This window comes from Magallana gigas, chromosome 2, assembly GCF_963853765.1.
Source record: "Magallana gigas chromosome 2, xbMagGiga1.1, whole genome shotgun sequence".
Taxonomy (NCBI): domain Eukaryota; kingdom Metazoa; phylum Mollusca; class Bivalvia; order Ostreida; family Ostreidae; genus Magallana; species Magallana gigas.
In genome coordinates, this window is record NC_088854.1 from 56,632,998 (window position 1) to 56,647,792 (window position 14,795).

Genomic DNA, 14,795 nt, shown 5'->3' on the forward strand with positions numbered 1-14,795 from the left:
ATCATTGGACTAAGCAACATTGTATACACTGCCAAAACAAGGTACCATCGGCCATGCCATATCAGCAGTAGTAGAGAGGAGGAATGAACAGAAAAGTGAAAGGTTGATACATAGTAACTTAGTTCTGGTGCTCCTTCACTGAGCTATCTTTGGAGAGTTTTCTAATCTGTTGTAATCAGATACTAATTCAGGAACATGATAGGACACTGTTTTCAGGTGTGTTTGATTAAATTCATTGTTTCTTAGGTGGATATGATGATGAGCTACTCACCCAAAGACCAATAAAAACACTCTAGCTGTGACAATGAAAAACAAACTGAGAGGACCATGTCCCTATGGTACTGCAAATTGGCTCTCTAAGTTCACATTCTGGTAAGTAACATAATTTTCTGTAAATAAACACTTTATGTTATGGACAAAGAGAATTCAACTTCTATGTATCTAGACTGATTTTTTTGCACAAAAGCACTAGGTTTGTGGAAGCTTACAGATTGAGATTTAGAAATTTCTAAAATAAATCAATATAAATTCCAATGATGGGACACTCATAGAACTACAATAAGAGTATGCTGTAACATTTAAGCATTGAATCGTTATTTTTTGAAGAATTAAATCTCATAACTGCAATGGTGTGTGCATTTAAACTGAGAACTGTAAATTCCTGATTAAACGCGAGGAATTCATATCCGCGTAAAATCGCGAGAAGCACTCCTTGCGGATTTAAAAACCTTGCCATTATTTACTGAGAGTTGGGAACTGTAAGAAATATGGATAAATGTTCCGCGTTCGCGATTTTATATTCACGCGATTTGATACAAAACAGTGGGATCGTGAAATTAAGTACTCGCGTAATATTAGGAATTTACAGTAATGCGCGCCGTGTTACGGTTATGAAAATTTTGTTTGGGACTCAACAAAACTTTGTTATATCTGAGGTTATATAGCTATACCTTGTTCATACTAAACAAGTTTTACGGTAATGTCTTTGGTAATGTAGGCATTTGCTATTTTTGTTGACAGTGTTTTTGTGATGCAAGTGGGTGATATATTTATTGATAATTAATGTCTTTGGTGATGTAGGTGGGTTTTTCCGCTGTTCCGTTATGGTTTCCGCCACCCCTTAACACAGGATCATCTGTACGATGTCTTACCAGAGGACCAGTCCGACTTGTTAGGGGATCGCATGGAAAAGTAAGAAAAGTCATGCACACACATAAATTGTTTCAATAGTCATAACATTTTTTCTTTGGTTTGGTTCGATTATTTAGAAATCCGTAGAATGATAGCAACTCTATAAATATTTTAATTTTTTCTTTCCTGTCTGTTGCATGCTTGTAGATCCTGGAATGCCCATGTGAAAAAATGTGAAGATAAAGGGAAAAAGCCAAGTTTGTACTGGGCAGTGATTGCAGAGTTCAAATGGGAGTGGGGCGTTAATGGCATCTTTCTTGTCATCTCTGTAAGCATTATGTAAATCATGCACCAGCAGTGTTTTAACTTTTGACATTTGTAAATTTTCTGTGAAATTGTTGCTTATTTATGATACAAATTAAAATTTTAGTAGAAATTTGTGATATCATGAAATGAATCCTAGCTGGTAAAATTTAATTTTTAACCAGGTTTTGCAACCGAAAAATCCGGTTATTAAAATGGTGATAATGGCGGGTGGGTGGGCGGGCGGCTGCCAAAAGGGTACCCTCATTGTACGGAAAACTCCTCCTACAGTTTTCAAGATAGGAAGTTGTTCTTTGCAGATCAATTGTACATATATTAGAGATATGCATATTGCTAGGATTTTGATTTCTGATAATTTATCGAAAAAATACTAGCTTTTGAACATAGTCATTTTTTGGCAAAATATTGCATATAGGGAACCCTCATTGTACGGATAACTCCTCCTACAGTTTTTAAGATAGGAAGTTGTTCCTTTGCAGATTATTTGTACATATATCAGAGGTGTGCATATTGCTAGGATTTTGATTTCTGATTATTTATGAAAAAAATACTAGCTTTTGAACTTAGTCATTTTTTGGCAAAATGTTGAATATAGCATACTCCATTTCACTGGATACGGGTTGACATGGATTATGGATACAGTTCACATAAAAGAAAACCCGGTTTGCTGTCACATTGACAGCTTTTCACTTGTTGTTAATACAAATGGTTATTTGTGAACCAATGTGCTATAACTAAAAGACAGATTAGATTACCTTGTACTTTTTTTACCAGATTCAGAAATAGATGCTGTTTTTTGTAGGGTTTTTTTCCACATAATGTGGAATCATTAGATTTCGTGGTGGCTTAATTTTCGTGGAATTCGTGGCTACCTCTCATCCACGAATATACACTGCCACGAACTAATACACTAGGGCTATTAAGTCATAATCCTTTTGTATGTATACGAAAAAACACGTAATTACGTCCCCTCGAACCTGTAAAATTTAAGCAATCCACGAAAATTGGCCCCCACAAATTTTAATGATTCCACAGTACATTAATTTCTTCTTCCACCTGTCTGTGTAGGAAGGTATCAGGATTGCCCAGCCCTACCTGATTGGTCGGATCATCTCCTACTTCCAGCCTGGCTCCACCTTGTCACAAACGGAGGTGTACATCTATGCGACGGTGGTAGCAGTCAGCCACATTCTACAGCTGATTGTCAATCCCAAATATTTCTTCACTTGTCACCATATTGCTTTGAAAATGAAAGTAGCTGTGGCTAGCCTCATTTATAGGAAGGTAGGACAAACTCTACAATTCACTGTTTACCCAGGGGTGCATGTTAAGGAAGCATATGGAATCTAAGTTACATGTTATTCCGCTAAATACCGGTACAAGTAACAAATGTTTTATTATGTACCTATACAAATACATGTATCAAAACGATTTAAGGAATCTAGACCAAAAACAAATTTAAATAATCAGAGAGAATTTTTTCCCATAAATCAGAATGTATTTTGTAGATTTACACATTGATGACATCATGACTGAAAGTGGAATATTATTATGTAAATTTGAACAGAAAGCAATGTCAACAGATTAAAAAAAAAGAAATCTAAGAACTCACAGTATTTTGGTGTGATTTACTGAAAATTGAACAAAAGAATAATGGAATAGATGTTAACTGTATCAAATATTAGCGAAAAAGTAATTAATTATTTCTTAATTGACCAGGCTTTCCTCTGTCCTTGTTTACAATTAAAATATAAAAATTCGACTGGAACAACACTAACCTATATATTTTGAACTTCAAATTTAACAAGCATCAATATATAGTTTGATCAATGTATAAATTGAAAAGTGCAACATACTAGAATAAGATAAGTCGAAATTACTCACATGTTTCCTTAACTTACTCCATATTGATATTATAATTCCACTGACTCTAAAATTACTTTAAGTTTGTATTTCTATCCATATCCATGCAATGAAGTTCTCTATGTAAAAATTTATATCTTGACTTTTTTCATGGTCTATAAAAAAAAATGACATTTCCAGATACTAAAAATGAGCAGCTGGTCAAAACATTCCACAACATCAGGGAAAATTATCAACCATTTGTCAACGGATTTAGAGAAGTTTTCATATGTAAGAAAATGTTCCCTAGGTAAATTTATTGAAACAATTCTATGGGGTTTTTTTGTTGTTGAGAAAAACTTGAGTTTCAATTGAGTGCATACCTGTTGTGTTTTTCAGACGATCGAGAGCTTCCATTTTTGTTGGCTGGGTCCCCTGGAGATTGTGGCTATCCTGTACTTGTTGTACCAACAGATAGGTCTGGTCAGCCTCCTTACTCTAGCCGTCACCGTAGTTCTTCTACCCTTACAGGTCATGCTGGGATGGATCTATGGGAAATTGAGGTGCAGATATTTACTGGATTTTTCAAACTGAAGCATATTTTTTTAGTATCTACAGTAAAATAAAAAAACAAACAAATAAACAAACACACAAACAAACAAAGTGCTAAATATGCATAACTTTGATTTGTTATAGATGTAACAAATGTAATTCATTAGACATGTATTTGATTAGTAATAAAAAGGTAAAGGGAAATAAAACTGACCTCACTGTAAGGGTGAATTCCTTATAAGCATATCTGCTGTAACTGTGATTTACTGTATTGAGAGGTTAAACAACTGTGTATTAAAATTATCACAAGTTATGTATTATGAATAATGTTTGGGAAGGATGAAGATAGGAGCTGCAGGAGACAAAAGAATCCATTTGATGAATCAGATAATCGCTGGGATGAGAGTGATCAAAATGTACTGCTGGGAGAAACCATTCAGTGAAATTGTGTTTAACATCAGAGGGTAATTGTTACTTTCATTGAGTCTCTGGTATCTGTCATTGCTTGGTTTTAAATGCTGCTTGGCTTTATTGAATTTTTAAATATCATCAAAATTGTTTTTAAATCTTTGCTTTATTTATAAACATGATGAAGTTTTACAATTCAATTATTTTGATTTCAGGTGGGAAGTATCTGAGATATGGAAAGCCAATATTGCCAAGTCCATCAACATGGGATTGTTCCAGAGTGCCTCTGTTGTCATCAGCATGGCCCTGTTTGGAACAGCGTGGTACACGGGGGTTCCCCTGTCCGCCCAGAGGATCTACAGCACCCTGGGCTGGGTCTTCTGTCTGCGACTGACCATCTTCCTCTTCATGATGTACCTGGTGGAAGATAACAAACAACTGGCATCTTCCCTCAAAAGAATACAGGTAAACTGTCAGTAAATCAGAATACTGTTAATGTGTACTGTATTATTTAGTGTTTTGGCAGAAAATGGCTTCCTCGTTACTAAGTATATTAATGAAAAATCTTTTTTTTTAATTAATTGTCTTGTAACATGTCTGAAACATTACTATATATGCTTTACTTTTTTAAATTTTTTTTATAGTCTTTCCTTACAGTAGAGGATATGAAGGTCTTTTCCGAGTCTGAAGGGACAACCAAGTCGATGGAGAAGGAGGGTGTATCTGTCTCTATCAGGGACATGACAGCCAGCTGGCTTGGGATCCACCCCCAGGACAATGAGGGTGTTGCCGATAAACTTCTGGACCAGGTGAGTTTGCATGATAAAAAATAATGAATACAAAGTGACGATTAACAATTTAGTAATGGTTATTAATACCAGTCAGAGCTTGAGGGCACTGGGTTATTTTTAAATTAAGAGTTATTTGCAAATTTTAAATTATAAAAACTGTTTACTTCACAGCTCAGTAGTATTCAAAAGATCTTTAATTTCAAAATACTTATGATTATTGAAACATTTACATATTTGCTTTTTAATGGCATCTTCTTTTCTGAATAATATTAGTGATATAATTCAGTTATGATTGTTTATATAAATTTATGTAAATCACAATATTAAAAAGGCAAGGTTACAATGTTGTTTCATTTCAGGAAATGAGTGAGGCATTTTCTTTGAAGAATATTAATCTGGAAGTTAAAAAGGTAAGAGATGAATGTCAGTCACAAAGTTCTGATATTTTAACTGTTATGATGATTTTTCTTTGACAGGAAATTTTCATATCCTTTAAATTTCATAATTTTATATGAATTTCACTTTATATTTTAGGGAGAACTCCTGGCTGTAGTAGGACCAGTTGGTTCTGGAAAGGTTTTTATCCAAGTTGAACACTGTATTCTTTTATATATACATTTCTAACTTGTTGTTCGTATATGTAAAGACTGCAAAAGAATTTCAAAATATATTGTCCCCAACAGACATCTCTCCTGCTGAGCCTGCTTAAAGAGCTTCCACCCGAGACAGGACAGGTGTGTGTGCAGGGCATGCTGGGATACATGGCTCAGACGCCGTGGGTCATGTCCGGAACATTTCAGGCCAACGTCACGTTTGGAGAGAATGTGGAGCAAGAGAGATATCGCCAGGTGTTGCATGCCTGTGCTTTATACAAGGTAATTCCAGGCTCAGTAACTCTGGAGTTAGCCAGAAACTTTCAGAAGCGAACCTGTATTTCAGTTGTCGTCTTTTCAATCACCACAGTTGTTGACTATTAACATTCTCCTTCTGATCCTTGCATTTGGGTTTGGATGGAAGTTCTAAATATCAAGGTTATTAATACCATAAATAATGGAAGTACCTTATCATCTTAAGAAGATTACATAACTGGTTGCTCTCTTTTGTATGATCAGGTGTATGTTATTATTGAATTCTTAATAATTGTACATAACTGCACACTCTCTGTAGGACCTGGAGCTGATGAGATTGGGGGACCAGACCTTGGTCGGGGAGCGAGGCTTGTTGCTGAGTGGTGGTCAGAAGGCCAGGCTCACACTAGCAAGGTATTAACCATTCTTTGGGGATTTTCTTAGGTAACCCTCAACCATGAATCAAAACTCCCTACAAATTATGAAACATTCCCACTTCATTAAATTCATAAAATTATATTTACATTTGCAAATATAATTCCTTATATGAACCTATAGAATAACAAAAACCTTCAATTCTGTATGAACTTTTTCATGACATCACAATGATCATAGCACGCACCTATCGCTTGTCTGTTGGATTATTGTAAACATTACAAACTCGGTTAATTTAATGATTCTGAATGGTTAGTCTTTTTCAAGTAATAAACAGGAATGTAAAAAAAGTTCACCTGGATATGAACTTGGTTGGTATGTGATCAAATCTTCTGAGAAGCCCTTTGGGCTTAACAGGATTTGATCACGTGACCAACCAAATGCAAGTTCATATTCCAGTGCAATTTTTAAATTGCTGTTTATTTCTTAAACATTTCAACAAACCTTTGAAAAATTGAAATTCATGAAAACAATTGAATTGGTTCCCTTAAATTCCAATGAATCAAGAAACTGAGGTAAAAATCAGAGGTGAAAGTTTTTAGTGTTTTCTTTTACTGGTAATTCTTTTTCTATTTGATGAACTTTAATCTTTTAATGATAATTTCAGCTTTGTAGAGTGCAAAAATGAAGTATGGATAATTTCATGACATTAATACATGTATAAACTCAATTGAAGCTTATTTTGAAATCAAGACATCAATGAGTTTAACATCACACTTATAAACTGATAATCCTCTTCATTATTTTTAGGACGGTGTACAGGGAGGCAGATGTGTATCTACTGGATGATCCGTTGGGGGCAGTGGACACAGAGGTGGGAAGTCACCTGTTCCAGAGGTAAAAGAGAGAGAGAGAGAGAGAGAGAGAGAGAGAGAGAGAGAGAGAGAGAGAGAGAGAGAGGTGTTGTACAGGGATCGAGGCAGATGTGTACCTGCTGGACGATCCCCTGGGGGCAGTGGACACAGAGGTGGGCAGTCACCTGTTCCAGAGGTAAGAGAGAGAAAGAAAAAGAGAGAGAAAGAGTGTTACTTGTTCTAGAGAGAGAGAGAGAGAGAGAGAGAGAGAGAGAGTTGTTCAAGAGAGAGAGAGAGAGAGAGAGAGAGAGAGAGAGAGAGATAGAGATATTGTTGTTCAAGAGAGAGAGAGAGAGAGAGAGAGAGAGAGAGACTACAATGCTGATGTCTTTCTATTCAGGTGTATTTGTGAGTTGTTGAGAGGGAAGACCAGGATTTTGGTGACTCATCAGCTGCAGTATCTAAGGTCAGCTGACAGAATTGTTGTTCTGACCGAGGTTTGTTCCACTTAATCTGACCAATGTTGTAGGCAGCACTGATGCTTATTCTCAGTCATCTATATAGTCAATAATGTATTTGCTTTGGTCAGTTTAATCCCTATACTTCTTTGACTGGGAATTATTATAAACTTGTTGTTTTAGGGTAAAATAGTTTGTGTTGGAACGTATGATGAACTGGTGAAACAGGGGACAGAATTTTCCTCCATCCTTACCAAGCACGACAAAGACATGGAAGAAAAAGATGAGAGTCAGGAAAAATCCATCAATGAACAAGGAGAGAAGGTAGGTTCCTGATCTTGAAATGTCAACTGACCTTAGATAAAACTAAAAATATGTCAAACTGAAACTAGATTGATTAGATTGATTAAAAATGGAAATTTTTATGTTAGATACTAGAAAATTCTAGGCCAATTGAGCTGAGGATAAATTTCTTTCTTTAGAGCACTGAGGCGGTCGGTGACGGTGAATATGCGGAGACCGGGGGCATTGGTTGGAATGTCTACAAGGACTACTACCTCTCCGGTCGGCCATGGCTGTATCTACCAGTGACCTTGTTCCTTCTTCTGATTGCCTATGTCAGTGAGAGTAGCTAACAAGATTGCAAGTGTGGGTGTGGGATGGATTGGGGGGGGGGGACAGATAGAATCCATGATATGCAAAATACTTGAACATCTTATAAAGTGGAACGTGTACTAAAAATACTTTGAATTTCCTTTAGGTCATTTGTATCCAGTAACACTGTAAAGAAATTCAATTTGCTATAAAATACAGTCAAACTTGGTTATCTTGAACTAGATGGGATGGATTAAAAACTTTGAGATATCCGAGTATTCGAGATATCAAGAGTAAAATACTTACAAAATAAGTGGTTTGGACTTACAAATCACATGACATATCCATTGTATACGAGATACATGTATTAGTGTTTGAGATATCAAAGTTCAACTGTATATCAATATTCAGGAAATTTTTTGTAGACTTTTTAATAGGAGAGATTTGACTGAAATATGAAAAGTTTTTGACTACATAGGATGAGTACAAATATAAATATACATTGATAATAATTTTTATGAATTTACAGGCTTCTTATGGATATGGAGACTGGTATCTAGCTAAATGGTTAGTGTTACATGAACCACCTTTTTTCAAAGTATATCTGTACTGATTGATCATGTATAATCTTTTTCCTATATCTGTGGGTGTTGTGAGTCATGCCAGTCAATATATAAATGTTTAGACTACTCACCTAGTTATAATCTTACTTCACATTTACATTCATCTGTAATTCCTTAATCTTTTGGTTCCAGGGCTGAACTCTCAGATTCTTTGATCTTAAAGGCACAAAATGAATCCTATCCGCTATATCCAGTGATTAATACATTGAACCAAACACTGGGATTAAACACATTGTACAACATAACTCCCATTCTACAGACCAGCAACTCTACCCCTGAGGGGTCCCTGATCACCTCCCAGGGAGACGAGTTGATGCAGCAGTACCTGGTGGCCATGTCTGTCTTTGTGGTGGGAATCAGCCTCTTCAGCCTGGTGTACTTCAGAATGTCAGTCATCATCAGCAAGAGACTTCACAACAACATGTTCCGGGTAGTGATGGGGGCCAAGACCCATTTCTTTGACTCAAACCCTGTGGGTAAGGAAATATACATAAAATCTATGCCTGTCTGTCTCCATTAGACCAATGAATGGTTTTGATAATTTTGTATCTTCTAGTCAGAGTTTGTCAGTGGCAGATTTAAAAGATTCTTTTATTTAAGATTTCACATCATCTGTCTCTCAATCAGTCTCTCAGCCTCAATGCTCATGCTTGACTCTGCCATGCTATGTTTTCTTTCAGGTCGAATATTGAACAAATTTGCAAGAGACTTGGGGCTGATAGATTCTGTCATACCTACATTTAATTTAACAAACATCGTTTTAGAGGTATGTTTGATATTTTTTCCTAATAGCAACTTTTTTTTAAACATAGAATATTCTTATTTTGAGAAAACAATCCTTAACTTGAATTCAAGTGTCAAGCTGTGGATCTTGGAAAAAGCTACAGCATACCAGTCTTTATTATTTCGGATTACCAGTAAATTGCCACAAAATTCACATCAATATTATTCTTTATTTCATAATTTAAAGATAAACTGATGCATGGAAACAAATTATGTCTTTTTTTTCAGGTGACCTTTAAGGCCCATGGGTCTATTGTGATGTTCATCTCAGTTATTTTATTTTTTATTTTAATCTAGATAACTGTTCGCTTGGCCATGCAAATTGGTATAACCTGTATCATCAATCCATTCTTGCTGTTACCTCTAACTCCTTTGGTTATAGTAATTTACTTAATAAGATGGTTCTCTTTACCGACCACCAGAAATATGAAACGCTTAGAGGCCATGAGTAAGTGATACAAATAAAGGGCTACATTCAAGATCATAGCAGATACTTACCATTAACAATCTTGAGAATTATGCTAGCTGAGCCAAAACAAGCGTAAATTTAATCAGTACATTCAATTATACCCAGATATATAACCTGGCAGGCATGCTATCTGTTATGTACTTGAATGCAGCCCAGGTTAAATCATCTTTTGAAAAATCTAAAAAATTTGAGTTTTTATCATCCACACTTTGTTCATTCTCCTGTTCTTTGATTAGCCCAGAGTCCTATCTTCTCCCACATCTCGGACACTCTGGTGGGTCTCCAGTCAATCCGAGCCCTGGGGATGAGTCGGAAGTTCCTGCGGGATTTTGACAGATTCCAGGACCGACACACCAGCGCCTTCTTCCTGTTCCTGTCAGCAAACCGCTGGTTCAGTCTGCGCTCTCTCTTCTTCCTTGACATCTACTTCATCCTTGTCATCCTGTTGTCATTGGTTCTCAGGGATAGTAAGTACTAGTAGTAGTATCAAAAATACTAAGAAGTGGTCTCAATAAGATGTTATCCTAGGCTGCATTTAACAAAAGAACCTAGAACAAATTAAGTTGCAGTTTGTTGTAGCTGATGAATACTAAGTAATCAGCATTTATGGCCATTAACAGTAAGTTCTCTTGGGAAACTCAGCCCTGGATCACTTTATTTTTACAACTGATAAAAATTATTTAATACACACAATGATTGATGAATTTTAAACAAGTAAGTAAAAATGCTTCAATTTTATCACGATAAAACTTACCGGTACCTGTCTGCTTCAGTAATTGGATTATCCGGGGGACTGTTTGGAATGGCTCTGAACTATTTGCTGACAATGGCCGACCCTTTTGAGAGCATGATGAGAAGATCTGCTGACCTGAACACACAGGTAGGAATCTTTTTTAGATCAATTCAAATGTTGTTTTGATATCCAGAGAAGAAATTTTCTCATTTGTTAATTCCTCTTTCAATCATTTAATAGATTCTGATTGTAGATGACATCTGTGGAAAGAATCATATCCTACACAAAGCTAGAACAGGAGGCCCCCAAAGTATCCGATTCCCCGCCCCCTTCCTCTTGGCCTCAAAATGGGGAGATTAAACTAGTCAATGTAGGACTACAGTACTCATCTGATACTGACCAAGTCTTACACAATATAACCTGTCTTATCAACAGCAGAGAGAAGGTTAGTCACGAGTTAAAATAAAACGGTAAGACACCTCAGAAAAGAGGGACAGGTGGACAGACAGGCAGACAGATGGACAAACAGATAAGCAAGAAATACTGTTAACATACAGATATATGGATGCCATCAATTTTGTAACATTACATTGGTATTTCAAGTTCTAATGAAGCATGCTTTGACAATGGGATAACTCTGGGTCTTCCTTTCAGATTGGGATTGTGGGGAGGACTGGAGCAGGGAAGAGTTCTTTACTGGCCGCTTTACTGAGGTTAGCTGAGACTACAGGGGAGATTTATATCGACGATGTCAATGTGTTAAAGGTTGGCCTCCATGAACTCAGGAATAAAATCTCTGTCATTCCACAGGTAGGGTCACTTGTTATGTACCTATTATATGAACTCAGAAATAAAATCTCTATCATTCTATAGGTATGGCCAACTTGACAAGTCACACACCAATTTAATAAATTGATTCAAACATTTTATATGCGAGCACATGAAGTTCATTTCCCTCAACTTTTCTTGTTATCTTAAACTCAACAAGTCTCATTTCAGGGTTTCATTATGTTGGCATTGTTTGACACTTTGGGTTATTGAACAGTGAAGTTTTCTTTTTATCAGGTCTGTTCTTACATGTGTAGTTTATACAGGATCCCATTCAAATGACCAAAACTTTTGCCCTCTGTTGCGAAGAATACTCTGTAAATTTAAACCATGTAATGATGGGAACTGAATTGATAAACTTGTTGTTTTTAGGATCCAATTTTATTCAGTGGTACTTTAAGGAAGAATTTGGATCCTTTTGAGGAATACACAGATGACCAGCTATGGATAGCACTAGAACAGGTACTAACACAGCAGTATAAGACTGGTAGATGTGTGTTGCAAAATTGTAAAAACAAATTATAAATTGTATAAAGTCTTTTAAATGTGTTCCACTCACTAATTAAAGTCTGAAATTGAAATTTAATCAGTGTTTAAGTCTAAGTTATAAACATGGCAGCAAGACTGGCCGATGTTTGTTACAATATTATTGTTGTAATAAGTCTTGAAATTTAATCAGTGTTTACAGATGCATTTAGTCTAAGCTACATTGCATTCTATTACAGGTTCAGCTCAAGGTGAAAGTTCACAGTGAGAGAGAGGGTCTGTACATGGAGGTGTCTGACAGCGGACAGAACCTGAGTGTGGGGCAGAGACAGCTGGTGTGTCTGGCCAGGGCCATCCTCCGACAGAACAACATACTGGTGCTGGACGAGGCCACGGCTAATGTGGACCACAAGTAGGTCATGGAGTCTAAAGAGGGGGGTGGGATGTCACAAGTAGGTCAAATAATCCGTAGGGTTCAAAAGAAGGTCATGGAGTTTGTGGGGGCACAGAATTTTCAGAAGTCTAAGTAGGTAATAGAATATGTACAGGTAAAAAGTAGGTCACAGGATATGTGTAGTAGTTGCAATAAGATCGCACAATCTTTAAGAGTCACGAGTAGGTCAAAGAATAGGTTTATTAAATCTGTAAGGTCAGAGATGTAGGTCACTAAGTCTATAGGTCACTGGATCTGTTGGGATCACATGTAGGCCTCAGAATATATTGGGGTCACAAGAAGGTCACAGTCTGTAGGGGTCACAGGGAGGTCACACTCACAAGAAGGTCACACAATCAGCAACGGTCATGAGAGGCTCACTGACTCTGTAGGAGTAACGTGTAGATCACAGAATTAATTTTTAGTGGTCACATGAAGGTTACACAGTACAGAATGTTTGGGTAACAAGCTGGTCACATATCTTAATGTCAAATATAAGTTCATTAGGTCAAATATCATAGAATTCATAGAGGTCAATCATGCTGAACTCTTATATTGATACATATAAAAAGTAGGCCTAAAGTGACTGAATGTGTATACATGTAAATCTCTAATCATAGCATGAGGTTATATTCAGTAGCTGAGTTTTATTCTGACAGCACTGACAGGTTGATCCAGGAAACAATTAGAAGTCGGTTCAAGAATTGTACGGTCCTAACAGTTGCCCACAGGATTCATACCATTATGGACTCCAGTCGAGTCATGGTAGGTATCCCTGCCTCATATTTCCACATAATCACTTGTTAAAAAAAGCCAACTTTGCAGTGTACAAAATTTATCATATATGTTCTTACTGTGTAAATAAATTCAATACATAAATAACAGTATGTATGGATATAAATAATTTCAAAACACCTGCATTCTTATATTTCTTTCTTATTCCAGGTTTTAAATCAGGGAAAACTTGTTGAATTTGATACACCATATCAACTTCTACAGATGGAAGATGGATTCTTCAGAAATCTGGTCCAACAGACTGGAAAAGCCCAGGCAAAAGTTTTACAGACATTAGCTGAGAGTTTCCACAAAGAGAGATCTTGATATATGTTTTGGTTTAAAACTCTTTTAAAGATTTTTATCAAAATAAATTGATGAATTCAGTAAATTTGTTGCCTTTGATCAATGTGTACACCAGGTCACGTGATCCTCACATCGTCAGTGTTAGCTTGATGACGCGACCTCTAAATATAGAATGGCCTTTGATTTCTTTGATTTCCATTTCCTGCGTGTCTTGATCAAAGACAACGTTGAACCTTTCACCTTCAGTATACTCTTTAAGGTGGCCTGGTTAGTGTTTTGTTATGTTTTCTCAATATTTAATGTTTACAATGCTTCAATAAGGCATTTCTAATGGTCAACCAAAATTTTGGTGTCAGTCGTTCAATTATAAGCAATATACACAGCTCATAATGCTTTGATACATATATGGAAATATTTATAGCTCGTCTTATTTTTTTACATTTTGATTTTCCATGTTTAGACCTAAAATAAATATGACAAATGCTGGGAACTGTTTATTAGTGTACAAAACAAGTTAGCAGATAGAAATTAAAGTTCGTGTGCATGACATTCGTAGAGTAATAAGCAAGTTACAAGGCTCAGAATTCTTGTTATGTAAAGAAGGCTAGCCTCGTGCCATGTTTTTGTTTACATTGGTTCAATATACCGGTAAATTTAAAGTTCTTTTTCAAGATGATTCTATCTGATAATTCGTTTTGAACATGAAACAGTCATTAGCGTTTGTCACATTCATTGACATGTGACAAATTTTAGGTCTAAACTTCGAGTTTTCTTTTGAACATTTAAAATGTAAATAAAAACATGCCTTGAGCTTTACATAACAATTCAACCGAAACTCAAACTTTGGTTGAATATTAAAAATGCCTTACTCAAGCACTGGTTACATTAAAACAGAATAAAACAAATTTTGACCGAAATCGTAACATAACATAAAAAGAACTTCTACTGGTATGTTGAACCAATGGAAAATGAAACATGGAACGAGCCTCGTTTAAATAACAAATAATTATGAACTCTGTAACTTGCTTAAAACTCTACGAATGACATTCAAATTTTAGTTGATCATTACAAATGCATAAAATAATGCCTTAAGCATCGTTAACAAAAAAAAAAAGAAAAATTGAATTCAATTCAATTTATTGACAAAAAGCATACGTGGCGCAAATCATACATGCAGTATACA

At 35.9% G+C, this 14,795-nt stretch overlaps 1 protein-coding gene across 9 annotated transcripts in view; it reads left to right on the forward strand.

Annotated features, from left to right (window-relative positions):
- LOC105337548 (ATP-binding cassette sub-family C member 4) overlaps window positions 1-14,795 on the forward strand; it is a 52,045-nt gene that overhangs the window by 8,102 nt on the left and 29,148 nt on the right. For 6 of the 9 annotated variants that reach the window (XM_034444629.2, XM_066077375.1, XM_066077372.1 and 3 more), the window contains 29 exons: window positions 247-372; window positions 1,081-1,191; window positions 1,339-1,459; window positions 2,524-2,739; window positions 3,499-3,588; window positions 3,697-3,860; window positions 4,188-4,313; window positions 4,473-4,722; window positions 4,902-5,066; window positions 5,408-5,458; window positions 5,583-5,624; window positions 5,732-5,923; window positions 6,216-6,310; window positions 7,082-7,168; window positions 7,526-7,622; window positions 7,767-7,907; window positions 8,066-8,200; window positions 8,707-8,744; window positions 8,933-9,276; window positions 9,481-9,566; window positions 9,881-10,031; window positions 10,289-10,519; window positions 10,826-10,932; window positions 11,039-11,230; window positions 11,440-11,595; window positions 11,986-12,075; window positions 12,339-12,511; window positions 13,192-13,297; window positions 13,478-14,135. In XM_034444629.2, the coding sequence (XP_034300520.2) occupies window positions 305-372; window positions 1,081-1,191; window positions 1,339-1,459; window positions 2,524-2,739; window positions 3,499-3,588; window positions 3,697-3,860; window positions 4,188-4,313; window positions 4,473-4,722; window positions 4,902-5,066; window positions 5,408-5,458; window positions 5,583-5,624; window positions 5,732-5,923; window positions 6,216-6,310; window positions 7,082-7,168; window positions 7,526-7,622; window positions 7,767-7,907; window positions 8,066-8,200; window positions 8,707-8,744; window positions 8,933-9,276; window positions 9,481-9,566; window positions 9,881-10,031; window positions 10,289-10,519; window positions 10,826-10,932; window positions 11,039-11,230; window positions 11,440-11,595; window positions 11,986-12,075; window positions 12,339-12,511; window positions 13,192-13,297; window positions 13,478-13,633 (3,981 nt within the window). In that variant the 5' untranslated portion in view covers window positions 247-304 and the 3' untranslated portion in view covers window positions 13,634-14,135. Of the gene's footprint in view, window positions 1-246; window positions 373-1,080; window positions 1,192-1,338; window positions 1,460-2,523; window positions 2,740-3,498; window positions 3,589-3,696; window positions 3,861-4,187; window positions 4,314-4,472; window positions 4,723-4,901; window positions 5,067-5,407; window positions 5,459-5,582; window positions 5,625-5,731; window positions 5,924-6,215; window positions 6,311-7,081; window positions 7,169-7,525; window positions 7,623-7,766; window positions 7,908-8,065; window positions 8,201-8,706; window positions 8,745-8,932; window positions 9,277-9,480; window positions 9,567-9,880; window positions 10,032-10,288; window positions 10,520-10,825; window positions 10,933-11,025; window positions 11,231-11,439; window positions 11,596-11,985; window positions 12,076-12,338; window positions 12,512-13,191; window positions 13,298-13,477; window positions 14,152-14,795 lie in introns of those variants that run through there. The other 3 variants (XM_066077378.1, XR_004595887.2, XM_066077377.1) reach the window with 3 other exon arrangements.